This window comes from Ictalurus furcatus, chromosome 3 (genome assembly GCF_023375685.1).
Source record: "Ictalurus furcatus strain D&B chromosome 3, Billie_1.0, whole genome shotgun sequence".
NCBI classification, from domain to species: Eukaryota; Metazoa; Chordata; class Actinopteri; order Siluriformes; family Ictaluridae; genus Ictalurus; species Ictalurus furcatus.
In genome coordinates, this window is record NC_071257.1 from 26,984,481 (window position 1) to 27,012,097 (window position 27,617).

At 39.7% G+C, this 27,617-nt stretch overlaps 1 protein-coding gene across 2 annotated transcripts in view; it reads left to right on the plus strand.

The window, feature by feature from the left end:
* The window catches only part of LOC128605934 (sorbin and SH3 domain-containing protein 1), a 53,863-nt gene extending 26,511 nt beyond the window's left edge, over positions 1 to 27,352 (plus strand). Inside the window, exons 14-26 of one of the 2 annotated variants that reach the window (XM_053621816.1) lie at positions 7,184 to 7,233; positions 11,076 to 11,251; positions 17,585 to 17,670; positions 18,582 to 18,749; positions 18,927 to 18,973; positions 21,377 to 21,491; positions 21,581 to 21,706; positions 22,214 to 22,408; positions 22,983 to 23,531; positions 25,076 to 25,174; positions 25,723 to 25,907; positions 26,752 to 26,858; positions 27,044 to 27,352. In XM_053621816.1, coding sequence (XP_053477791.1) covers positions 7,184 to 7,233; positions 11,076 to 11,251; positions 17,585 to 17,670; positions 18,582 to 18,749; positions 18,927 to 18,973; positions 21,377 to 21,491; positions 21,581 to 21,706; positions 22,214 to 22,408; positions 22,983 to 23,531; positions 25,076 to 25,174; positions 25,723 to 25,907; positions 26,752 to 26,858; positions 27,044 to 27,111 — 1,971 coding nt within the window. In that variant the 3' untranslated portion in view covers positions 27,112 to 27,352. The remainder of the gene's footprint in view (positions 1 to 7,183; positions 7,234 to 11,075; positions 11,252 to 17,584; positions 17,671 to 18,581; positions 18,750 to 18,926; positions 18,974 to 21,376; positions 21,492 to 21,580; positions 21,707 to 22,213; positions 22,409 to 22,982; positions 23,532 to 25,075; positions 25,175 to 25,722; positions 25,908 to 26,751; positions 26,859 to 27,043) is intronic. The other variant, XM_053621817.1, reaches the window with a different exon arrangement.
* The last annotated feature ends 265 nt before the right edge of the window (positions 27,353 to 27,617 follow it).

The following is a 27,617-nucleotide window of genomic DNA, read 5'->3' on the forward strand; positions in this document are numbered from 1 at the left end:
CCAAAAAGCTTGATTTTGCTGTGGCTTTTTTCAAAATTTTCAATGCAATTTGTGGAGTTTTTTGTGGGTTTTTTTTTTTTTTGCAGAAAACTACAAATCGCAATTGCACATTTTGCAGTGATGTTTGTTGGTAAATGAGACCTTTTAGCTGTACTCATGTTCAACGCATGTGAATCGAAGAACGCTTTTGTCGAATGCGTATTGTGATGTCACATGACATATCTTGTCCCAAATCTGCGGAAAATCTGAGAAATTAATTCAGGAAAAATTTCAAGCTCTTCCGAATATTGCAGAGTTTGCTTGATTTTCTGCGATCGCAAATCCTTGGAGGGACTGTTCAGTGTAGGATAGCACCACTTTATTTGCTTAACAAATCAGCCACTGTTTAAAACATTAAGTTCTGTTTCAAAGGTCCATCCTATACATACTGCTATTTCAGAAATTTGAACCACCTCAACATCAAATTATAAAATTGTTCCCAAAATAAATAAAGGTGGTTTAGATTTCTGAAATCGTGCCACAGGATTAACGGTAATCAGGATAAACAGACAAGTTTTAATGTTTGGTGCAACTGGATTAATAGATCAACTTTTATTTAATTCAGGTTATAGCATGAGATTTGTTGGTGCAGTCCACTCTGGTCTTCTTAGGAGTTCGGGACTACAGAGTTTAGTGTTTAACCTCCTTAAACACACCCACTTCAACTCACAAAGGACTTTGTAATTATCTGTCTAGTTGAATTATTTGAGTTAAATTGGGCAAGGCTTAGTGGTCCTTCAGGACATGAGCCTTAGCTGCTTCTACTGCTATATCCCAAACACTTCAGTAGTTAGTGTTTTTACTATAACACCAGCCATTCTAGGAAACATCCCAAAAACAAGAGCACTTATAGTCCACACTAACAAGACTGCATGTTAGTTGAGTAGTTATTTCAAGTGTCCTGTAATGAGTTTCATAATGCACTGCAAACATTCATCACTATTAATACTAAGAAATGGCTATGAGCAATGAGGTGGTTTCGAAATACATGACTGACAATTTAATGATAAAATAAAGCACAAAAATTAATGACGTGATTTCCCTACAGTCGCAGTAGCTCCGTGTGCGGATTTATGTTGACTGCTAACTTCTATAAGCAGCTAATGAGCAGATTAACGAGTGGGTTATTAACTAGCTACTAAACAAAGCACAAAAGATATGACTTTAACATTTTTACTTTCTGACACACCGGTTATCCACACTGTGATTAACAACCTGATATACTGTTTATTTCCTTCTCAACAACCTTTTATTGATCTGTCATCAAACCCTAGCATTTGGGACACAATGCATCTTCTTAAGTTAACTATTCTGTGTCTTACTGAAAAATCAATACTTTGTAAAATGTGAATCAGAAAAATCTCAAGAGCACTACTGTACTATCATCCGAAGCAAAGCTCATATCAGAATCATTCTTTACCATCACAGGCTTGATTCAGGATGGAGTTGTCTGCTATGCTCTCACTTGCTGTCTGTTGCCTACAGTAGCATGTTGTATTCAAAGGAAAAATGGTATAATCAACTTTCTATCATTTATCCCAGCTGCAACCATTCTCCCATGACCTTCCACAAAGATGTGGGAGGTCATGGCCTCCCACATCCCACATCCCACATCCCATGGCCTCCCACAAGCCTTGTAATTATTGGGCTTTTTACGCTTTGTATTGTAGGTGTGTTATATCTGTCCTCGATAGCAGAGAGAGGCAAACTTGTGACCTGCCGCATACACGGCTTGCATTTGATGTGGGAGAAAAGGCTGTCACTATGCTTTCAATGGCAGCATGCCTGTTCAGCATTGTCAGCAACTCAGCACCTGTGAGTTGCTAGCACACTGGTTCACACTTTGGCATGGTGACATGTCCTACAATGACTCCCAAGGTGATCGGGATGTAGCGCGTTTCACTCCACTAGTCTTGATTAGAAATTCCAGTGAGGAAATGCATTTAGGTGTCATGCCAATTTCATACATAAACATCAACTTCAGCGGCTTTAAAGGAAGTTAGCTCAAAATTCAGACAAATAAAGTCTACGACCTTCAGTGTTCCCGCCAAAGTCACACCCATTTTTTGTCTTATGCCTAAAAGATAAACTAAACTGTAATTAATAGTCCATGTTGCCACACATTTAGCCAGAATTAGCTTACAGTGGTTCAAAACTCCAATACGTGAGGGCTGATGAGCAGCAGAGATTAGTGATGCGTTAACACAGCTACTCAATGTGGTGTGTGGTGAGTTCAATCAGGTGCCTTTGAACAGGTTAATCGCCAAACCATACTGGACTCCAGCTGTCCAGGACAGAATGAATTATTATGCCTTAAGCAACATGATGGAATATGTTCTTCTCATTTGCTCAGACGTTTGGTATTTAACACCGGGCTGTCATCAGTGCTATCTGTAACCTCAGCTCTGAGACAGTCTCAGTGTTCAGACATCAGTATGGAGTCAGTGTTCCAGTCCTGATCGGGCTGTCTCACTCTTCCCGACAACCTGTGCCATGTTTAGAGCTTGCATATTTTTCCCAATTTTGTGGCTGGATGTGAGGAAGATACACATGCTGGTGTATTCGTGAAGATACTCTGAATTACTCCAACACTATTACACTGCCAGTGTGCTTTAGTCAGACAGAATTTTCCAGCAGTTTAGTAAAGTCAACAAAAATATAGCAAGAGAAAGGATTTAGACACATTAGCCATAACAACAGAATTCCAAATCTAATATCAAATTTCACTAACAGTATTACACAAACCCTGTAATCAAGACCAGAAAGTGGAGTTTGCTAAACCGGGTCTCACATGGGACAAGCAGATTTTGTGTCTGGGATTTTATTCGTATTTGCCCTGTGGACAAGTATGTTCCACAACCAGAGAAAGAAGGTAAACCCTAAAAACAAAAAGTTTAAAAAAGTTTATTTGCTGTGTATGTTTTAAACGTAATGCACTTCTCAATGGTGAGACACGCTTCAGTGCTGCAAGTATATCCCATTCTTCTAACCCCATCAGCTGCTGCACTACAAAGGTTTGGCTGATAGTAGAAAGGTTTTTACAAGCTGTATTAATTATCTTGCATGTATGACGGACGATCTGTTCAAAATCAGGAGCACACAGGTATGTGAAAACGCTGAGCAAAATAAAGTGCAGAGGAAAATCGCTATATATCTCTTCTGCTGGGAGAGAAAACAGCAGGTCATAGCCAAAAAGTTATCTAACGACTTGCTGACTTTTTCTCAGGGGCATAAACATGATGGCTTATTTCAAGAGAAGATACGTTTTATAAAGACTGTAGTCCTCATTAATGCACATAATTAGCTAACTAGCTGGTCATATGTTATTACATTATGTTAGTTGCTATTTTTAGCCTAGTTAATTATATTTCCAGGCAACCAAAACATGAGGCTCGGCAGCACACTGGTTCTTGTTTGGTGGACTAGGTAATGGATTTATTATCTGTCCACCCTTGGGACTATTGACACAGGGAGTATTAGTGTATCAGTATCAGAAATGCAGCCCTAATTTAATTGAACAGGTTATTTAAAAAAACAACAACTATGCACAGGTTTAGAAGGTATTTATGATCCCATATGGATGCATAGAGACACCTCATTTAGGGCAAACACCTATTTGTACATGTTGTTTATGTGTGGGAAGCGTGACTACTGTAGCCTGGTGCTTGTCACTGACTCACAGAGTGGTGTCACAGACCCACTTCCCCCCTGCTGTGGTGTGCAACCTGAGGCTAGTCGTCATGTTCACCATCATCTGGTATGCCCCCTTCCCCTTCCCTCATGATGGCCCTTTTTCCTTTCTGTGGCATGTTTACAGCTATTTTAGATCAGGGCTATTTATAGTGTTCCAGCTGTCAGAGTGAACAGGTAATTTCATAGAAAGGAAAAAAAAAGAGAAAAATGTATGAGGTTAACTAAGCCTCTTTCACATGGCGCCTGTGTGTGACGCTGAAGTGCATATCACAAGGAGTTTGTATGCTATTTATACAGCAGAAAAGTAGTAAATTTTGTTGAGTCATCTGCAACACCTGTTAGGAAACAGGAACATGAAAACAGAGAAACAATGTTAACACACTGTTCCACTGACTAGCCGTGATAGTCAGAGCAAAGGAATTTAACTTCCAGATGATGTCAAGACAAATGGGTGTAAATAGGGGCTAATCTCTCCAGCCTCCTGCTAAGTGGTATTTGACATCAACTATAACTGTATAAGGAGACTACTAAGGTTAAAAAGATAAAAACTTATTTAATAGATGCCTAGTAAAACAAAAAAGTACAGATTCCAGTACAAATACGCAGCCAATTTCTAAGGGCTTTGTAATTGGCTTTTATAATTGGCCTTACAAAGCTGAATTAAAAAAAATAAATCAATAATGTATCAAATGCATCTGAATTATACATTTATTTATCAGTTTATTTATTTAGTTCATTTAAGAGATTGTATGCTTTACAATTCTGGTGCATCAATAAACCTCCCAAATGACTGTTCACTGATTCAATGAATAATCTGCTCCATCCATATGATTTATGATCAGCACTGGTAAATTTTTGAATCTGATTGGTCAGAAGTTGTAGATTTTTAAAAAAATTTTTTGCAACAGCAGCTCTGACCGTAGTTCTGGCTGCAAGAGAAGTCACAGGTTTATATTAATTCACTCATTCTATGCATTCATCCATTTTCCATACCGCTTATCCTTCACAAGGTCATGGGAGAGCCTGGAGCCTATATCCCAGGGAACTCTGGGCAAAAGGCAGGCTAACCCATCGCAAGGCACAAGCACACACACACACACACGCGCGTTCACACACTACAGACAATTTGGAAAGGCACGATTTGGACTCGGTAGGAAACCGGAGTTCCCGGAGGAAACCCCCAAAGCACGGGGAGAACATGCAAACTCTGCGGAGGTGGGATTCGAACCTCCAACCTTGAAGGTGCGAGGTAAACATGCTAACAACTAAGTTTCTATAGTAACAACTTACACAGGGACTTGTATGGCAGTTGTTCCCCATACCTGGATTTAAAAAAATCAGTCAGAGGTAAAGCTGTAACCTTTATTGCACAGGAACATCCTCAGTACATTGTGATTTCTTGGTAACATGACAAGCTAAATTTTTTTTTAAAGAGGAAAAAAAAAAGTGTCTGGTGATGAAATGGCTGTTTATAACTGTTATACCATAAGTGATAACAGGACCCAAATTGCTTTGGTATAAGATGAATTAAAACACTTGAAGACATGATGTTATTGGAAAATAATCAGCTTAATCACCTTTGGAGTGGCAAAAGTAACTTCGCTCTGCCGCATTGTACAGTACCACCCATCGTACCGTACCACATTTGCTATATCACCTGCCAAGCTTAGGAATGTTTTGTACTCTGGTCTTCTGGTCTTATAGACACATTGTCATGCTGAGGGACAGGATGATGAGCTCTGTGTGTAGTTTGGCTCAGCAGTTCAGGGAATGGCAGCCGGCCTGTGATCCCACTCACATGTTTCAGGTCACTGGTCAGTCTCTGGCTTACATAATCATCGGCAAAAGCTAAAATTCAGTTTAAATAGATATCAAGTACTCCATGTTTGTCAGGGAATCACATTCTTTTCTTTTACTTGCCATCCTTTATAACTGTATAACCTTAGGGGTTATACAGTATGGAGTAAAGAATCCTTTCTTTTTACCCGCTCAGCCTTATACCCTGTGTATATAGGAAACAGAGGACCATTTAATCATGAAGTGAAAAGCACCACAGCTTCAAGAGCTTCCTGTGCAGCAGCAATGACTATAGATTGATAAGAGTAAAAGTGGATTTCTATTTATTGTAGTTGTCCTAATGCCGGAACGACATAATGTGATTGGCTTTCCCTTTCTTGTTGTTTGATCGGTGTTGTTTGTGCTATCTTGACAACACTAGACTGGTTCAGATAAGGCCCTCGCGCATGCTTCCTGTTTGTGTTTTTGCTGCACCAGCACCAAGCCTAATTAAACACACATGCTCCAAGAGTGTGTCCTGCCTCTCATTTACTCTTAACAAATTGGACATATAGGACGAGAACAGGAGAGCTCTTTTCCACTGATATGAGGAGCTACATATATCAGTTGCCCTTGAAGAATGAAGCTTCTGGAGCATGTGAATTTATAAATAGAAGAGTCTTTAGACTTGCCAGATTGAAATTGTAATACAAAGCTTGACATTCATGTCCAAAGGATATTTGTGACCTGTCTTGCCCCGGCAACCTGTGAGACAGACGTAAACACAGGATCCATCTATTTATCTGTTGGTTAGAGAAGGAATGTACTGTATAGCTGGGGGTGTGTGTGAAAACATAAGCCAGTTTCCTCCAAAAGGGACATTAGCGGGTCGTTATTGGGCAGTCATATTTGCAAACAACAGTTGTGCTTTTATCCCGAGGTGCGTTATTTTTGTGCACTGTGACGTCCACTTGGGGAAAAGCAACAGAAACAGTGGCCTAAAATTAGCTGGCATTAAACCATTCATAGCGCAACGGCCCTGCTGAGTGGCTGTCTGTTCTCTTCCATTTGGATTTGCTGCCTGGTAATAACGGCCACCCCCACGTTATTGGCCTGGCACATGTGCCAACAAGCACGGCCAGAGGAAAACTTCCTTTTGCACACTATTAATGACACCTCAGCGCATGTGTGCAGGATGTCAGATATGGGTTTACGCAATGCATGCTATTCTGAAAATGTGTGTGTGTGTGTGTGTGTGTGTGTGCTTGCCTATGTAATTTGGCCTCCTTCCCACGCCAGCTGGTTAATTGTCTGCCAGTCTGGTCAGCCCATAATGAGAGTGACTCCATAGCAGACAATAGAGAGGCTAGAGTAAGAGACAGGAGCTGATTGGCTGAGCTGCTGACAGCCCCCTCCCCACAGACCGTTCACTAACCCCACCCCTTACTTCCAGCCGCTTGTTTTGCCCCTAACTTGCATGTGGGCCAAAATACTCGCTGGCTTCCCTACGCTGCACATCGTCCAGAGGACCTTACGACTTTGAGCTTTGAGCACAGGAGATTGGAGTCAGAGGCAACTGTGAATTTGCCTGATTAACGTGCCCTGTCCTTTTCTAACTGCCAGAAGAGTTGAGCCTGTGGAGCTATCAATGACTTCTTTGTTTGGTTTGTTGCAGAGTGCCCCCTCTTTCACTCCCTTGGAAACAGCCTCCGACCTGCAGCAATAGTAAGTCCATGCTCCGTTTTTTTCCCCCCTTTTTGTTTCTACATTCTGCATGCTCATCTCCTGTTCATTTCCAGCGCTCGTGTAGAAGAATAGCTGTCTATTCTCAGCAGGACAGAGGCGACCACCACTATTCCTCCACCCTTCTTGTTTCCTGAGCACCTCCCAGTAATACCAGTACAGCTTGACATGAGTGTGTGTGTGTGTGTGTGTGTGTGTGTGTGTGTGTGTAATTCATTGGATAGTACGATGGAATGGATAGTATGTGATGATTTATTCCATGCTGAGGCCAATGACTGAAAATAACACCTGGATGTTATTTCCACCTTTTGTGGAAAGATAAAGGAGCTCATATCCAGCCATTGGCTTTGTAGAATTCCCCCGAAACCCTGATCTCTCACACGGAGGAGCACCGCTTTTTTTTTTTATTAGGCTCATGTTTTCCATTTGACACGGTTTTAGGGAGCAGTCACACTACTGGGCACATTCTTACGTCTCATTGCTATGTTTATGTCTGTGTTGATTTCTGGCGCTATTGGGACAAAGTTAAAAGAATTCGTACAGTAGCCTGCCAGAGCCATTGCTTTTATTGTTCTATGGTCTAATGGTAGAAAGTACTACAAACATCCCTGACAGCCCATGGGGAGAACATTCCATTCCTGTGTTAAAACACCCCTGGTGCCATGTAGGCCTGCCTTAAAAAATAGCATTAAAGGGTGTAATTTAAATACCAAAGCTCTTTAATGTTTTCTATTTAGATGCCCAGTGTCTATATTAAACTAGTCATTTTTACATTGTTGTCATATTTATAGCCAGAGAAACTTCCAGAGTGTCACTGTAACTTGTTTATTGTCTTTGGTCAGCATTATAAATTGTAGAAAATGATGTCTGGGATATTATACCACTCTGAGCAATCATTTTCAAAGTAATGTACCGTTTACAGGTCTGCGGTATTGGTTTTGAGCATTGCCTGTGATGTTTAAAGGATGTTTAGTTTTGTAAAGGTTTTATTGTTTTCTTCCAAAGCCACATGATTTGAACGCTAGTTTACTTGTTCTTAACCATGAGGCCAGCTAGCCTTCTGATCTAAACAGGGGAGATGGACGATGATTTGCTTTCACATGGTCCTTCCTGAAATGCTATGGGATTTGAGACTGAATCCCAGCATTTTTGCAGTCCATTTTTAGAACAATGTAGTATTTCTGTCCAGTGGGGGATCCATTAAAAAAAAAGGCTGAACCTTTCCCTATATTGAAAGTCTTATTGGTCCTCTTGTGTGTGGGGGTGTGTGCGTGTGTTTAGTGACGTGTGACTGAGCTCTAATTCTTGCGTAAATCTGGTAAGATCATCTCCAGTCTAGCAACTGGCAGGCAGACACTCAGGTTCCTCAGGCATCTGGCGGGACATGGATAGTCACCGCATGCTGCGAAACATCTGATGTGTTCTAGGAGTTGTCACTATTCTCACATATGTGTCTGTGTCACTTTTAGTGCTTAGTAAATGACACAGCCTGTGTAATCAGGCACTTATTACGAGTCATTACTTTTAGATTCTATGTGACTAATGGTAAAGTCAGTAAGGTATTTAGTTCTTGTGTGGTTAGGGCTTTATTAGATAGTATATACAAATATACCAAACTTATAAATAATCATTTAAAAAAAAATCTGACTCCTTATTATATATACACTACAGCCCAAAGGTAAATCAATTTTCCTACATTTAACAACACATTTATTGGAATCTAATTGAACCAGTAAATTTGCATAAAATGTTCTATTTTCACACACACTTACATATTAAAAGAGAAATAAAGCCTTCATATGCTTTATTAATAAATGACTAATTTTTACTAATGAACAAATTCCTCATTTAATACTCCTGACTTAGTTAACTTAGTCTATAGTTACCTCTGCCTTAAATATGTCAAAGGCTGTCATTAAAGATAAATAAGGACATTTTGATGGAAAAAAAATAGGACCTAATTAGTCGAGTCCTACTTCTGCAGACATTTAGTAATATATCATAATATGATAAATGATATGATACATTTTGTCATGTTCAGTGCTTCAAAACATAGAGGTAGTCATCAGAACTTCTTTAACATTAACCAACTTCGTTACTGCTCACAGGAATAAGTCAGTAAATATTGAAATCTTTCTCTTTTTTCCCAGTTTCAGTAGTTTTTGTTCTCACAGGAATACTAGTATGCGCATTCTTAAAATGTCAGGTATCAGGTACAACTATGTCATATTTTAAAGGCACTCAAAACTTTTCAAAACCTGTCTATTATTATTAGGTTTTATCAGGAGGATTCATTTCAGTGTGCAGAGTGTGCAAAGTTAAAGAAAACAAAAACAAAACACAATCTGGTCACTGTAGCAGTTTTCCACATTCTTTTAAGAAACAGGAGAAAACTGACAGGGATTTTTTTTCATGCTTGCTATTACATCAGAAAATATAAAAACCTACAGTATCGCACCACATATCAGTATGTAAATGCAGATCACACAGTTTGGTTTTTCAGGTAGTTGAGGTGACACTTGTAGAATTGGGGAGTGTTTTTAATTAGCATGTTCGTAGTCGCCCAATGTTTTCATGAGGGTCAAACTGTAGGAACTTTAATGACTTAAAATGTTTTTTACAACATTTTGTTCTTAAAGTTAACACAGCTTACAATGTTTTGGCCTGTTATGTACTCTTATTGTTTGCTGTTTTATGCTATCCAAATGATGTCTAATCTCGCATCACCCAAGCCTCTGTTTAAAGAATATGGGCAAAGTTTTGGAAACACAGTAATGCTTTTGTTGACTTGTAGCTCAGGCGAATTAGACTGTGCTGAACATTTTAGCCTGAATGATTTTAGCATGCATGCAGCAATGAAAGAAGGGTGTGTTTGAGGGATGTGGTCTGACTCCGCACTCATTACACTGGTGAATAAGCAGCCTTCAGGGATAAAAGCACAGCACACCACTGACCTCAACTTAGAGCCTCAAATCATTCTTGTGCTTCAAACCTACTCTCAAATCATTTGTTTATTTTCTTCCTGTGTGCATTTATATTTAGTTAAGTATAGCCTAGCTTTTTCCACCACTAAATAAATCCGTTTATTCTCTATTGTATTCTCTATTGTGTGCCTTTTAAAAAAAACTATTCTTTAAACTTTGGTCTGTTTAGAGTTTGATATATTTACCAGTGTATTGTATATTTTATTACCAGGGTTGATTATAGTGCATAATCTATCAGGCTCATATTCAAGATAGCATAGTCTAGGGGAGCATCCATGGAAAATAAGTCCATGAACTCCATGTGGGAAGCTTTAGACACATTTTTGAAGCATTGAACCTCTGGCCTCTCAGGAATGCTTGGATGAGGGATAAAGCAGCTGTTTCTGTCTCATCAATATCAAGGTGCAACCACTCAGGCTTGAAACAGAGCCAAGAGATTCACTTAGTAGGCATTATCAGAAACACATTCGTCCCCGAAGGACTAAAAATAATTCCCAGCATCATCCATGGCCAGAATAAATGTCAATATTTATTGGTGATAAATGAAAAGTCCTTCTTTGATTGTACCAAGACTTTGAACATACATTCTTATTGAATGTTATGAATAATATAATAATACTATAGATATATCATTGGTAATAGAATAATATACAATATACTATTCTAAATACTTTGCATTTAGAGAAACCTGTAAAAAACAAAACAAAAAAAAAACAACAACACGAATTTCCAACAATATATTTGCTTTCCATTTAGTATTTCTCATGCATATCACTGTTTGCTAATCAGGCCTGTAGAGTGTATCTGATTATTTTTATCTGTGTCTCTGTGTGCTGCCAGCCCGGCGTGTAAACCGGGCCCCAGTGTGGCGGGGAAGGAGAGCGGCTCGGCTGGTGCTGAGCACGCAGCTCCAGAATGCGATCGGCACATTTACAAAAGTGTCCTGGAGGGCGGCGACATCCCACTACAAGGCCTGCGAGCACTTAACAAACGTCATCCCAGTACTTCTTCTAAAGGTAGGAGCCTAGCCTTCACTGTCCATCAATGTCCTTGTTAAACCAGAGTCCACGAATGCTAACGCTAAAGCTTCTGTGAACTAGATTATATGCTTTGCGTGTGTGTGTGTGTGTGTGTGTGTATTTCTGGTAATCCTGCACGGGATACATATATGTTAGCACTTGTATTAATGGTCTGCTATACATTCCTTCTCCACAATATCGCTAGAGCAACACTGCTCATTTGTCTTCCTGTGTTCCCTTGAAGCTGACAGTTTTTTTTTCACACTTGACACCTAACAAATGTCTGTCCCGACCTTTAGTCACCTGTGTCTCAACTGGAGGCTTTTGGCTTTAAGGTCCAGGCACACAGCTGATACAGTATAGTGGGTAACTATGCTCAGTGGCTCTGGTCTGGAGGGGGCTTTGGAGTAAGACATTTGGGCATTTGGAGTGACATTATACCAGTATGGTATACCAATATAAACACTGATGCCACCAAAATGCTAGTTGTAGGGGTGGACTAAAACTTAAAAAGCTAAAAGAATAAACAGGAGAACATTGAAAAATGGTCGTTCTGAATTGTTTTGATGAACAGCAATACTTTAGTTTCTTTTACCCAGCACTATTTACAGCTTTAGCTACATTAACAAACTATGAACTCCAGAATCAATACACTATCAGCAGTGTTAAAGCCATTAACACCTAATTGATGTTTCTTAACTAAATAATGAACATTGACTAATAGTTATTCTATCCACGACTAAATGTCCTCTTAAGTGAGTGTTAATTAAATTGTATGACACCCAATATTGATGATTAGCTGAACTCAGGTCAGTGGGTGAAAATGTTCACCCACCACTTTACAAGTGCCTCACTTATGAACTTCACCAGCAGAACATACTAATTAGTTTTAAATGATATTGCAGATTTAACATTACTTGCTAATGCTGTATGATTACTGAAATTCATGTTAAGAGATTATCCTGTTAAAAGTCCACAATATTCTAGCAGTATGTTTACCGAAAATTTTTTTAATACCTGTGTTGTTACATGTGATTTACGGTCATGCCATCCTCTTAATGGCATACCACAATATACAGAGCACCGGGATTTTGGCTTGTACGCTTATCGTACCATGAAGTTTTCACATCACTCCACTCCTACAGTGGAGACTGACGCCGGCTCTGCTGACTGCTCTGATACGGAGTGTGAAGAAAAGCTGGTGCTGCTGTAGATTAATGTGGGGATCTGGTGTTTGTGACTGGAGCCATAGGGGTGGGATGGATATGCCGAGCATGCAGAGATGCCAAAGCATGAGGAAGTCAGCTGTCAGACTGAGGTCAGAGGATGGAATTCGAGTTACACGTGACCCAGGGGAGGTTTAGTGGGTGGAAATGGGGTACACAAGGGGGACGAGGACTGTTTCCTCTAATAGTTAACACAGCACTAATTATAGGAGGCAAAGCAGTCATGTCACTCATATGCTCATCGACTATCTCCAAGCTATTCAGAAATACAACACAGTATCTATGCAGACATTTTATGTTGTGAAAATGTATACAGTTGTCTGTTATGTGCTGGTGTACACATGTCACATGTGAGCAGTCATGTTTAGTCTTTTATTCATCCATTCAATCATCTGCAGTCTCCCGGTCAGGGTCATTGTAATGTTTAGTCTTGTACTTAATTATTCTAGCGTTTATGTTAACTAAGGAATGAAACACATAGGCATGCTATTATAGAAAAATAATAAACATCAACTCAATGTGGCCCCACACAAAGCGAAGTTAATGTTACTCTATCCTAAAGTTGATTGTGTTCCTATAACAGCACGTCCTGAAGTGTTTTATTGCTTTTATACCACAGCAGTTTGCCCACGGGAACAACTGTTTATTTATTAAAGAATGGTGTATTATACATACAGTATAATGATGTGGAATGTCACGAAACAAGATACTTACGAAATAGCAGCTATAAACAGTTGTTCCCTCATCTGCCTCTCTTTTTTTTCTCTCTCTCGAAGTTATTAAGACAAAAAAATGCAGCCTTTAGAGCTGCTGTTATAGAAAATCAATCAGCACCTTCTGACTAATCAGAATCAAGAATTCAACAGTGCTGTGGTATAAGTTCAATTATGCTCTCTCTTTATAATTGTTATAGGAAACACATTGATCTTGGATATGATGTTGGATGTTTAATCAGCTTAATAGGCATTTGAGATGACATTTACAGTGTGTTTGAGAGATACCGGTGTTATGTTAGTGCTTACAGACACTTATAAACATTAGTCAGGTCCTCAGTAAATGCATGTTTAGAGACTTTAATGCATTATAAGCTATTCTAGCAACATATGTGATGGGAAGAGTTGCCTCACAATTTAAGCATGCCTTTTCCTGTACTCTACAGCACCAACCCTCTTCCTGGAGATCTACCTTCCTGCAGGTTTCATCTCTAACCAAAATCTAACACACCTATTTTAGCTGAACAAGAACTTCTTAAGGCAATAATTAGATGGTCAGTTGGGCATCATTATGGTTGGAGATAAAGTCCTCAGGAAGGTAGATCTCCAGGAACAGGGTTGGTGTCCACTGCTCTACAGTAATTGTGAGCAATTTTTCTGACTATATTTGATCACTATCCTACATTTTCTAGTGTTTTCTAGTAATATTAGATTGCTTTGGTTGAAGTGTAGGGAAAAGAGTTTTAATGTGATCACGTAAAACCTTGGTTCAGAATTCCTTAAAGTCCCAGAGACTTATGGAAGCCATTAGAGAGGCAGTTACATAAGTGTGTTACCACAGCTGACAGTCTGCCTGACTTACTGATGCACTGGAGACTGTGGAAAGGGTCATAGGAAACCCATGTCAGCTTTATCTGGAAGCGGCTTTAGAATAGGAAACAGTTGCATCTGTCTGTTGGAGCTTGTACGCCAAGTCCCTACTGCAAGTGTAGCGATCAAGTGATTTTAGTCTTGATTTACTTTGGCTTAGTCAGGAAACAAACTGGTAAGGTAATTAATTTCAATGTAAACATTACCTCAGCTGAAGCTCACTTGATAGAGTGAGTATATTATGGAATTTATTATTCTTCATTTTTCATCCTGGAGCACTGGCATGAGCTTGATCCTCTCTCTCTCTCTCTCTCTCTCTCTCTCTCTCTCTGTGTGTGTGTGTGTGTGTGTGTGTGTGTGTGTGTGTGTGTGTGTGTGTGTGTGTGTGTATGATTATCTGAAGGATGATCCCATGAGCAGTCGGAAAAAAAAGGGAAATTGACTGGAACCGAGAATTTATGATTTATGTATGGTGCAGTTTCAGCTCACGAACTGCCTTGCACCTTGTGTTTGGAAAAAAAAAGAGACTTTGGAGGCCATGGGCTGTGCTGTTCACACTAATGTGTGCATTCTAAATGGAGACTGAAATTTTATAGTGGGAAAGCATTCAGCTCTTTTTTATATATATTTAAGAAGCCAATGATCTGTCGCCATTTGGCATTGACGTTGTTCTTGGGTGCCAGCTGAGGTGGTTGATCCTCTTAGTCATAATTTATAAATATATTACATTTATAGCACTTTGTCATACCATTGCATCATAGTTTCTTTTGATGTATTTCATGTGTGCATGTTTTTCTACTCATAGTGTTTTTCCAGCAGTTAGATATGGTTCAAAGAACAATCTTTTGCCTTCTGGAAAGATTTGAGAAAAAAAAAACATTAAAGCACAAAGATGCTTCCCTAGAGTATCTATAACTATTGTTATACTTCTCTACTTGTTACTGATTTATTATTTTTTATAATAAATTAATTATGCCATTTGAATTGCATATCTGTCTGTCTTCATGTAGTGAGAGAACAATCTAACCTGCTGTTTATTCTGTTACTCTGCATGCCTGCCATTGGATTATAAAGGTGGGAATGGTTGTGTGATTTCACCGTGCTCCTCTGTAAATGGTCGCTCAGTTCTTGCCAGTAGCACTTTAGGTACCCAGAACAAGACTAAAAACTCACTATCTGCTGCCAAAGCCTGCATTCCCCAAATCCTCCCTTCTAAGTTCAAGCCTAAATTTGCCCCTTCTACTGATGAGAGCCAGGAGAGGAGAGCTGAGGCAACGGTCTGGGCCAAAGTGCACAGCTGTGAGGATCTACACCAAGAGACATGCCTCTCTGGAAATAATGATGATACATCAGACACGTATCATGAGCTCAGTTCAGACACCAAAGCCAACTGCTTGCAAGAAACTGTTTGCAAAAGTAACATGCCTGTCAAAAATGGGCCTTTCAATGGAGCTGTAAAGAGCACAGATGAATTTTCCACCCTTTACAGGAACATGCACCATATCGAAAGGCCAAGATCGTTAGGCTTCAGCCCTCATGCCAGTGTGCGTAGCTTGGCTTCACTTTTTGAAAGGTCAGATGCTGATATCACTGCTGAGCGATGCAGAAACATCCCTCGTCATGCCGTCAGTTGTCGTGTGATGGAGTTTGAGCGTATCATTCAGTGCACCAACACTGCCCCAACACGCTCTGCCTCCATGCCTACACTAACCAGTGGCTCCAGCCCCTCCCATAGCCTCGCCCCTGCAGCTTGTTTGCTCCAGTCAGCTCTTTCTGCTGAGTCTTTAATGACGCCAGGGACAGTACACGTAGACAATTGTCCCTTAGTGTGTGGCGAGGAGCAAACATCTAAAGAGAAGACTTCACTCTCAGGAAGTGAAGAGCCAGAGGTGTGTGTTGCATCTTCTAATCAGGCCCATATCTCAAGAACGGACTTACTCTCACATACTGATTGCAAAATAGAACAGAAGGACAGCTGTGTGCAAAATGCTACAGAGGAAAGTCCCTCTCTTGGTCTATCAGTATCAGGGCACCACCACCACCACCACCACCACGAACACCTCCCCTTCCACCTTAAACCCAGCAAGTGTAAAGGCTCCTGTCCTGCCTCCTACACCCGTTTCACCACTATCCTCAGGCATGAGCGTCAGCAGGCCAGTAGCTGCTTACTAGAGAAGAGATCAGGCCCTCCCACAAACTTACTGTTAATGGGTCCGGCACCATTCTCCTTACGGAAAACCCTGCACAATCTCCAGGCCAAAAAGACTCTTTCAGCTGCAAAAAGCCTGGCCAGAGATACTGCAGAGAGTCGAGCGCCTTCTTCCAGACTGCGACCTATCATCCCCCAGCGTCTGTCCTCTCTCGAGGTGCTGGAGAGGCTCAGTAATGGATCAGAGGGGGCCAATGGTGATGACCTCACCGATGGCGAATGCTCAGATGCCAATAAAAACCACTGTGGAGGTGGCTATGATGCGAACCTCTCGAGTGTTACTCTGTCCATGCTCACACTCAGCCATGGCTGTATTTGTGATCACTCATCCGCCTTTGATCCCTCTCTCCTGTCTGCTCTCCTTTCACCACCGAGTGACTTTACTTTCTCCATGTCAGTGGTGTGCAGTGTGTGACCAACTTTGTGTGATCTTGTGGCAAAATGACATGATATTCATCTTAATTTTTTCGGTATGTGTGTGCGGTATGAGGCAAAGGCATTTCACATCAATGATGTCATATATTTATTTCAATCTCAAGATGTTTATTTAAATCCAAAGACATTTGTGTAGTTCACTGCTCAGTCTTAAAATAAACCCGAGAACTGGACAGTGGATGGAAACTTTATTACAATCACTCAATCAAACAACATATTTATTGAAATAAAAATGGATCTAATAAACCATATGTTATAGAGTTAACACTTTCTAACCTCAGTTGGCCATGATTGATAGTTATTGGTGGTCTGGGCCTGCATACCCATACAGCTATTCCATTTCATATGGATGAAATTATTATTAGTTTTTATTTTTGATTTATTTACATTCAATTCCACATTCACCGTGATCTTATTGTATTATACATTTGCACACAACGAATGAAATGTATGTTATCTCATACTTAATTTTCCAGTTTCAATTATCTTCTTGCCTTTTTGGACCTACAATGGCTTACCATCAAACATTTCCCGCTCATAGACTTTAACATGCTCTTCTACAGTATATAGTGTCTTGGTTGCAACCCAGTTGTTGCAGCATTGAATGCAGCATGCAGACCGTTGTGTTCACGTATTTTAGTGATTCATTTACTTGTGCGCTCTTTCTAACTGCATTATCCATGTCATATCTTTTATTAATAATCCTCATTAACCTCATTCATTACTGCTGCAGTGATAGTGTTAAGAGTGTGGTGAAATAGTATCTGAGAGTATTTCCTGATTCTGGCCTCTCTCTTCATTCTGAAGAACACTAAATTCATCCTTTAAGATTTAGATATCAAGGGAACAAAGACTGACTTTGCTTGTTCTCAAACAGACTCAGAATCCTCACAGCCATTAAGCCAAGGAGATCAAGGAGAAAACCCAGATGAGGTGGCCCGCAGACGCTACGGGGACAAAGAGGTACGGCTTTGTTTTTGGTCCATCTGCTTCTCACCCTACAGACTTTTTTATGTTAAAATATTTGTATCTATCAATACAGTAAAACTGCTGATCAAAAATACAAAACTGTACTCATGGTACAGATTTTTTCATAATCTGTAATCAGTTATTTAGGTGCTTGGGAGTACTGTTTAAAAAATAATGAAATTGAAAATATCCTGTCACATCACTTCTTTTGTTGCGTGTTTTCAGAGCAAGTTAACAACATGCTCTAAACATAAAGTGTTAAATGTTGTTGTTTTGAACTTTTTTTTTATTATATAGTGTCTTAAATGTAGCTTTATACTTATAGCTCATTTACAATTCACACAGTTCTTACTTACAGATCTTTACATGTTACATAATAGACAGAATAGATCTATAAATAAATAGAAATGCTGAAGATTAATGATTCTGAGAGTAGCCTCAAGGCTAAAACAACTGTCTTCCACAAACTAGCATTATTACATGTGAATGTTTCTCTTAGGCTAACCTCACATCTGTCAAACCAGCCTTATGCTAAAACTGAACCATTCTGTTTAACTGACTATAAAGTATTTCAAAAGACATCCATTCCTATCGTGTTAGCTTTAAGATAAAAATAAACAGTTCTCCCAGACTAGCATTATGCTATAAATGAAGGTTTTGTGAAACTAGCTTAATACTAAAGGTTTCTCTCACGCTTGCTGTATACTAAAGGATTTTTGCTCGTTGAACTATCAAGAGGAAATATGCTAATTAGAAAACCTTTGAACAGGATGTAACATATATATTTTTTTATAACTGATAGAATTATCACTATGTTCAATATAGCTCTATATTTTAGCTTTATGAACTCTCATACAAACTGAGACAAAATATTTTTTTAAACAAAACGAAATATTTTGTTTCAGAAAATTCTAGAGGAGCAGAGACGTTTGAAGCGGGAACAAGAGGAGGCGGACATCGCATCACGGCGGCATGCAGGCCTAGTCCTCACGCATCAGCAGTTCATCACCAATGAGCGCTTTGGGGACTTGCTCACCATCAGTGACTCTGAGAAAAGGAAGTCCGGCCCAGAGGTGACTGATCGATGCCATTATTGTATGGGCTAAAACTGTTACCCAAAATTCTACAGCAGGATTAGCTACATGAATTACATGATGTATAACATGGATGATTATGGACTGCATTGATGTTGTGAATTGAATCATGTTCCAGATTTAACATGGTGTATGGCTTGTATGTGTTGTTTACAGAGGACACCTGCCCTGGCCCTGTTTAACTTTAAAGCGGAGACTTTAAAGTGAGTGTAGATATTTTTGATTTGTGTGTGTGTGTATATATATATATATATATATATATATATATATATATATATATATATATATATATATATATATATATATATATATAGCTATATATGTGTGTATAGATATATGTGTGTGTGTGTATATATATTATATATATATATATATATATTAGAGATGCTCCGATACTAAATTTCTCAGCCGATACCGATAGCCGATTATTCAGTGTGATATTAGCCGATACCGATAGTTCTGCCTTTTATGCCTTCTTTTAAATGGATAATAATTAATTTAAAAGAATTCTGTAGGAAATGCAAATAAAAACTTTATTCTCTCCATTTCAACAAGTTGTTTCACAGTAACTGGTCTCATAAACAGAAAACACATTACTCAAATTAACATTAACACATTAAAGTAAGATTTCTTAACTTATTGAATGTTATTAATTCATATTAACAGAATCATGTTAGTCTCACATTCACTCTCCACAAACAAAAGCATTTCTACTTCATCATTGAACATCAAACTGGTAATATATAATATCAACTTTTTTATATATTAACATTAACTGGATATGAAATACACTACTCTACAAATATATTTTCTGTGCAATGTTTTTTTTTGTCAACTCATCTTCATTTAAATCTTTGAACGTTGTACTGGCGCTTTAATTCAGCACGAGGGCGAGCGGGAAGCGTGGGGGAATAAAATAAAATAAATTAGAAACTCCTGCTTCATTGCTGCTCACTTCCGGTTTAAAATTTTAGCAGTGCAGAGATTACAGACATTACAGAGTGCAGTTTTGTCGTCATTCCACACATGAGACGTCATCTTTACACACAGCACGAAATCGATGTGTTTTCCCGCCCTCTTTTGATTGACAGGATATAATCAGCCCTGGTCATCGGATGTTTTTAAACTATTGGTTAGCGTGAAAAATAGCCTTTATCGGCTGATACCGATTATTGGCTGAAATATCGGTGCATCTCTAATATATATATATATATAATATATATATAATATTAGAGTCATATTGACTTTGTAATAGTGGTAGATTGTAAGTTTAAATATGTCTGGCTGGTACAGTTGATGAGTAGGAAATAATACACAATAAGACATGCTGTTATAGGAAAATAATCAATTATGAGGTGCTGTGATGCCACCTGAGGTGAAGTGGAGTGGAGTGTTTTCCCCCCCTAATAACAGCATGTCTTGAAGTATCTTAATCCTCTTATACCACAGCAATTTGCCAACGATTGCATTTTTTATAAATTAACAAAAAAAGTTATTTTAATTTGTTTATAGTTACGTTTAATGTTGTGTGTTATCCACAGTTATTTATGGAATCCAAAGAGGCCATGCATTATTATTTTTTTTCTTTCCTGTTTTCTCACGATCTCAACAGAAGTTTTCTTGTGATCACGACTTCTGTAAAAGTTTCTATCTAAATTTTATTGGACAGAACAAAATGTTTTTATTATTCTGGAGGCAACAAAAGCTTAGTACAATCCCGCAGCATCATGGATGAACATATTAGTATTAGTATCAGGGACTCAATCAAGCTGAAATAGCTCTATGTCTGTCAGTGATTGACAACTTCCACATTAATTCCACATGACACTTGAGAAGGCGACACCCCTCTCTCTTAATGCAGAGATAAAGTCCATCTCTACAGCGGGCAATGATTCAATTTATGATGGTGACTGTGAAGACGCCAACGTGCATGCAACACCACTCCCATTCACAAGGTGTGACATTTTCTTGTGATAAATTTACGTCATGAGAAGACAGCTTTTTGTTATGTCAAGAGTAAAAAAAAAAGAAGATTGAGATCGAAAAAAGTCGGGATCACAAGAAAACAAGAAAGAATAAAATAATAAAGCATGGCCTCTTAGGACTTCCTCAACAGCCTCTCTTTTTTTCTGTCTCAGAGTTAATAAAACAAAAAATGAAGCTTGTCATGTTATAAAGAACCTGCAAAACCTTCCATCTTAAAGCCTTCCATCTTTGGATGCTTCTTCCAAAAATACTAAATAAACATCTCCTTACTGAAAAACTATCAATCATATTACCATATCAACATTTGCAATTTATGTGAAGCATCTACCGTACAACTACTGGTGTAAATTATTACTATAGAAACGATCATGTATTAGAAGTGAGTGTATTGCAATACAGTATACATTGCTGCCTGAACTGCTGTCAGAGCTGCTGTTATACAAATTTAATCCACACTTTCTGACCAGTCAGAATCAAGCATTCAGCAAGGCTGTGGTATAATGAACTGTCAACAGCAAATAATGAAACTAGGAGAAAAATATAATTTACACAACGTGCATGAAAAATGTTAGAAAGAGTTTGCACTGACTACCTAACCGGACTTCACCTCTCATCGTCAGGGAGCTGCCATTTCAAAAAGGAGACATTGTGTACATCTTTCGGCAGGTGGACCAAAACTGGTATGAAGGAGAGCATCATGGTAGAGTTGGCATTTTCCCACGCAACTATGTTGAGGTATGCACACTCACTTCACTCAAGCTTTATAAAATGAGTCTCTCGTCAGGTTCCATTATACACATGTCATGCTAATCACTTTTCTTCAGCTACTGCCCCCGACAGAAAAAGCCCAGCCCAAAAAGAGTGCTCCAGTTCAAGTGCTGGAGTATGGAGAGGCCATCGCACGCTTTAATTTCACTGGGGACACAGCTGTCGAGATGTCGTTCAGAAAGGTAACCATTAGATAAAGTACTAAATTATGTTATCAGTATAGGATTACGTCATGGGGCTTAGTGGTTAGCACTCTGGGATGGGGGTTTGAATCCCACCTCCACCCTGTATGTGTAGAGTTTGCATGTTCTCCCCTTGCTTCGGGGGTTTGCTCCCCCATTCCAAAGACATGCATTGTAGGCTGACTAGCATTTCCAAATTGTTTGTAGTGTGCAATTGTGCCCTGTGATTGGTTGGCTCCCTGTCCAGGGTGTCTCCCTCCTTGTGCTCTGAGCTCCCTGGGATAGGCTCCAGGCTCCTCCATGATCCGTGTAGGATATGCGGTAGAGAAAATGGATGAATGAATTTATTGTGCAGCCCCGTTGTCTTGGTATAATATAACTGTAGGCCTATACATATTATAGTGGGCCTAATAATTAAAGCTGGCATACTTTCATGTGTAATCCTGTATATCTCTGCTGTGACTACATGCTGATCGTTTATTCTAAGTTTTGTTTTCTATACTACAGGGAGAGAGGATAACACTCATTCGTAGGGTGGATGAAAATTGGTATGAAGGAAAGATTTCAGGCACCAACCGACAAGGCATCTTCCCAGTCACTTACGTGGATGTGCACAAAAAGCCTCGTGTTAAAAATGGAGTGGACTACCCTGATCCTCCCCTTAGCCAATCACCCCATCGCAGCACAAACGCCTCCCCACAGGTGAGTGCCACCTACAAGCCTTCTCACACCACCTACTACTTAAATAAATGGCTTTCTTCTTCAGGCAGAGTGGTGGAGTGGCAGTTATTCTTCTTGTTCCCAATATCATACAGTATATTTATATGCTGCTCATTAATATCAACATAATTTATTTTAAAAAACACATAAAATGTCTCCTTTTGGTGTGTGCACACAAATGGGATTGTAATTAAAAGATGGAGGGAATGGGACTAAAAAAAACAACCCCAAAACCTCATTATATTCTAAATTCTATATGCCACTTTTAATTGTTTTTGCAATTTCTAGCCTTGTCTATAAACAAGACTTTTAATAAATATTTTTTCATGCTCACTAAAGGAATTAAGCATTTGAGTTTTATGTTGGAAAAATAATTTTTTAAAATAATAAAAATGTTTAAAAAATTTTTTTTTACCCTTTTCCGAACAAAGGGTCATACACACTTTCTTTTTTTCCTTTAAAAAAAAAAAATTATCCTTACTTTCCATGTTTAATGCCTTACATTCTTTTGCCTTTGTACTTTCTCCCCTTCTATCCACCTTCCTGACCTCAAAAGCCGGTGCGTACCCGTCTCAGCACCTCCCCTCTCCCCCTGCCACGCTCACCACGCCGCTCTGTCTCTCCTGAAGTCCATGCCATATCCAACGAGTGGATCTCCCTCACAGTGGGAGGTGTGAGTAGTAGTCCCCCAGCTGCCCCAACTCCTCCTCTGCCTCCTCTGCCCAGTACCGCTTATCGTCTGGGTGAATATCTGCCCCCATCACACTCTGCCAGCCCCGTGCCCCCCATCACCAACAGCCCGTACTGCATCTCACCCATGGCTTCACCATCCAACTCCCCCCTACCCCCTCCGTATCCACCCCGGCCCAACTCTGCCACTCCGTTCCTCACCTTCACCCCACCGCAGGGGGAGGACTTCCTCCTTTTCCCTCCTTCACCACGTCTGTCACGTAGTCTGAGTCCGAGTGGTGGTGCCGGCATGGAGGGATGGCTGAGTGGAGCAGGAAGGCTGGATTCAGAGCTGCAGGAGGGTGAAGGGGGTGAGCTGGACAGGGTTGGCGGCTCCCGCAAGGCGCCATGCAGCTGGAGAAATAGTCCAGCAGAGGTATCTCCTGCATGGTGTGCAGTGCTTATTCCAAGTGCAACCTGTTGCTAAAACCAGAGTTATCACTAGTGTCATCTTTAGACCTAACAACTCGATTAAACGAGCAATGCTATGACTTGCTGGTTATCTGCTGGGAGGTTGTGTACACATTTGAGGCAAAGCTTTCACCTTATGGATACACATTTGCGAATGGAATGGCTGCATGGAGACTTTTGAGTGTTCTAACATGAATATAAAGAAGACTGCTGGGTTGTTTTGAAACTTCGCATGCCCAGGTTTATTCATGCAGTGTATTGTTTTTCAGAGTTTCTTGAAAACTTTGGTAACACATTACTTGAACCCTGTGCCAAAAGTCTGGCATAATCATATCATAACATGTCATGGAAGATATCATGTGAGGATGTCATGAGTTGCTATGATAGTTTACATCCAGTGTTATAAGAAAGTCTAGTCACTATTATGTGCAGTTGCCATAAGGGCTACCGTAACGTTGACCTGAAATCTTATATGACAGATTATATGACAGAACTGCCATAAGAAATGCTTAAAAAAACAAAAACAAACACATTGTTTCTGATTGACGGGCAGATTTCCATTATTTTCTTATACTGTGGGGTGCCACTAAAGTAAATCACAGACCATAATTAACAGTTTAAATTAGTGCTATACTGTATATAACAAGCAGATTTAGGCAACACTAAACAAAATAAGAAAATGAATGAGATGAAGTTACACAGTAAGGAATAATTAATAGGCTCGACCATCTCTCAGGGTACAAGGAAGGCATGCATCAGGACTCTTCTCTGTTCTGGCACCTAGGTGGTGGAATGAACTTCCCCTAGATGTCCGAACAGCCGAGTCACCGGCGGTCTTCAAAACCACGTCTAAAGACCTACCTCTTCGTAAAAAGTTAAAAAGTGTTGTCTGTGCGCTTTTCTTACTATACTACCTCCCCAACAGAGTTTTAGACCGATGGTAGTCTTAGTCTGTGACCTAGTGAACCATTCTTTGAAGATAATTCTTCAAACAAAATAAAGTTGTTTTTTTTTACCTCCTGCTTGTTCATTTGTTTGTTAGTTTTTATTTTATTTTAGATTTTTCACCATTTTTGTTGGATGACATACAATACATGACATGACACATCTGTGATAAGGTTATGTCATTCTTTATCAGCAAATCCATTTCATTTCCAAAGGCTGAAGTATGTGTGCACACTGATGCTACGTTGAGCTGGAGGTGAAGTGTGAAATGCTAGTGGTCTCAGTGTTCTCATTTTTGTGACTTCAGCAAGAAATTTGATGGCTGTTACTGATTCACATTCCCTTCCACAGCACTCTAATGCGAAGCTGTTGTGAGACACGGCACACAAAGCTCTTGAAGAATGAATGGTGCAGCTAAAATCTGAGAGCTAATTGGTCAAACGTAACATTTGTGATGGATTGAAAATCAGGACAACTTTTACCACTCTTTCTTCCACCAGAGATGAAAACAATGTTATGGAGCCCAATAATTGGTCCATTAATGTTCTGGCTTTTTTTTCTTAGCCTTTGAAGAATGAAGGAGATTACCATGGGAGATCCTCGAGAAGTCCGGTCATGTTATTTGACATCCAGGACAACAACATGAACGCCAACTCATTCACGGTACCTCTTACAGAATCCACATGAAAATATTCCCAACACAACAAATAGGGTCATGAATTGAATTACTGTATGTGTACTGTATATACTTGTATATCATGTAATGTATTTGTATAAACTAGTGATGGTGCTGATGTTATATTTAGAAAAATAATGTAAAAAGTAATACTTTAGCTAAACACTCAGTCATCACGTTCAGTCATTTGTACTCATCACCATCTTTTTTCTTCTTCTATAGTTTCTAATCTTTAAAACTCACTCATATAACGCATGACGAAAGTGTGTAATCTGTCCTCTATAGTTCTAATTTTTCCTTCTGCCCATGTGGACTCACTGTGTTATCTTACTCTTCCATGCGTCTTCCCTGGATTCTCTCCCCACGCCCGGCTTTCCTGGCTTTAATGGACAACCCTTCTTTTTCACCCTTGTTACTCACCGGTCTTCCATTCCTACCTTCTCTAACCTGCCCGTCCTTTCCTCCATCTGACTGACTGACACTTCCTCTCGCTCTGTGGATCTTCCTTCTGTTAACCTTCCTCCTCCTCTGATAGGAGGCAGTGTGTAATGAGATCATGAATATTGCAGAGACCTCAGTGAGGTACTGCAGCACTTTGTCCCGCCCTTTAGACTCCGCCCACAGATTGATGCCCCACCTCAGTAAACGCTCTCTCATCATTTCCCAGCAACCCCAGTCCCAAAGCAGCAGCCCTGAACCTGGACGTCTAAGCTGCGGCATGTGAGTATCATCAACCTTTGTTGGTGTGTGAGTATGAGCGTGTGTGAGTATGAGCGTGTGTGAGTATGGGCGTGTGTGAGTATGGGCGTGTGTAAGTATGGGCGTGTGCGAGTATGAGCGTGTGCGAGAGAGTGTGTGCGTGCGAGAGAGTGTGCGTGCGAGAGCGCGTGCGAGAGAGCTCGCATGTGAGAGAGCTCGCATGTGAGAGCGTGCGAGAGAGCGTGTGTGTGTGTGTGTGTGTACTACTTTTTGGATGGGATATGATTTCTGGTAGTACTAACACTACTGGAGTAGATCTTTAGCAATGATCATCATAAATCTATATATAAATCAGTGATGGAAGTGTCTTCATATTCTGAAAAATGTAGTATATGAATAATTGAATTTATTTAATGTTATTCCTTTAAGCGCATATATTGTCCCAACTTTCATATAATGCTCCTGTACACTGCTGTAATGGAGTGTAATGTGTTTCTGCTGGTCTGTATTGGTAGTTTAATGGGACGTGTTGTTCCGAATCATTGCTGACGGCTAATCTGATTTTATTCTCAATGTAATCATCTACCCATGAAAAATGGCCTTGTTGTGTGGTATATATAAACATAACCTGAAAAACATCCCTTATGGACACTTCAATAATCCGATAGAAACCATTCAGTCAATTCCCATTGTGTGATAAAAGCCATTAGAGATTTTTACGATGGTTTGTAATGTCTTTTTCTAGCAAACTAACAGTAAAAAAAATAGGTATAGGAACATTTGTGGTTTATAATGACATTATAACCTAAAGCCTTGATGTGTGCTGTGTGTGTGTGTGTGTGTGTGTGTGTGTTTGTGTGCGCAGATTCCAGGCTCTGTACAGCTATGTGCCACAGAATGACGATGAGCTAGAGCTGCAGGAGGGAGACCTTGTGAACGTCATGGAGAAATGCGATGACGGCTGGTTCGTGGGTATGTCAGAAGTCACAGTAATGGATAGATTCCTGAACTGGCCTCCTTCCTGTATTACACAATTACAGCATTACTAAATCTGTCTACAGAGGCCTTAGCACAGCAACACACTGCCCTGTTACTGATCACATGACTGGCATTAACATAGATATTTGCACTGTGTGTGTGTGTGTGTGTGTGTGTAGGTACATCTAAGAGGACAAAACAGTTCGGCACCTTCCCAGGGAACTACGTGAAGGCCGTTAACTTGTAATATGTGAAAATGTCTGGTCTGTATGTAGAGATTCTAACACTATGTTAATAGCGGTCTGTGTGGGACACTGTTACTGATGAGCTCAAGTGTTTGGATTCCCCCCCCCCTTTTTTTTTCCCCCCGTCAGTGTTGTATCTTGCCCAGGTGAATGTCCAGGTATGTGATTGGTAAAGTTTGTAGCATGTTAGCAAGAATTTTGTAGTAAAACTACAAGGATCAGCTTGTCAGCTTTCACACATTGTTTCACACACACACATATATATATATATATTAATATACATTATTTACATTTTGTTTTTATTTAAATTTAAATGTTCATGTCCATAATGTATAATTATTTTTTTCTTTTTACTGAATCACATACCTGACATTAACACAGCAAAAAAAAGTAGACGAAACAGACTAGCACCAGTGTTGTAAAGGGTCAGTGTGTAGTTAAAGGCACTTAAAGGAGGGTACCAGAGTTGAAGGTTAAAGGGCCAGATAAAGGTCAACAAAAAAAAAAA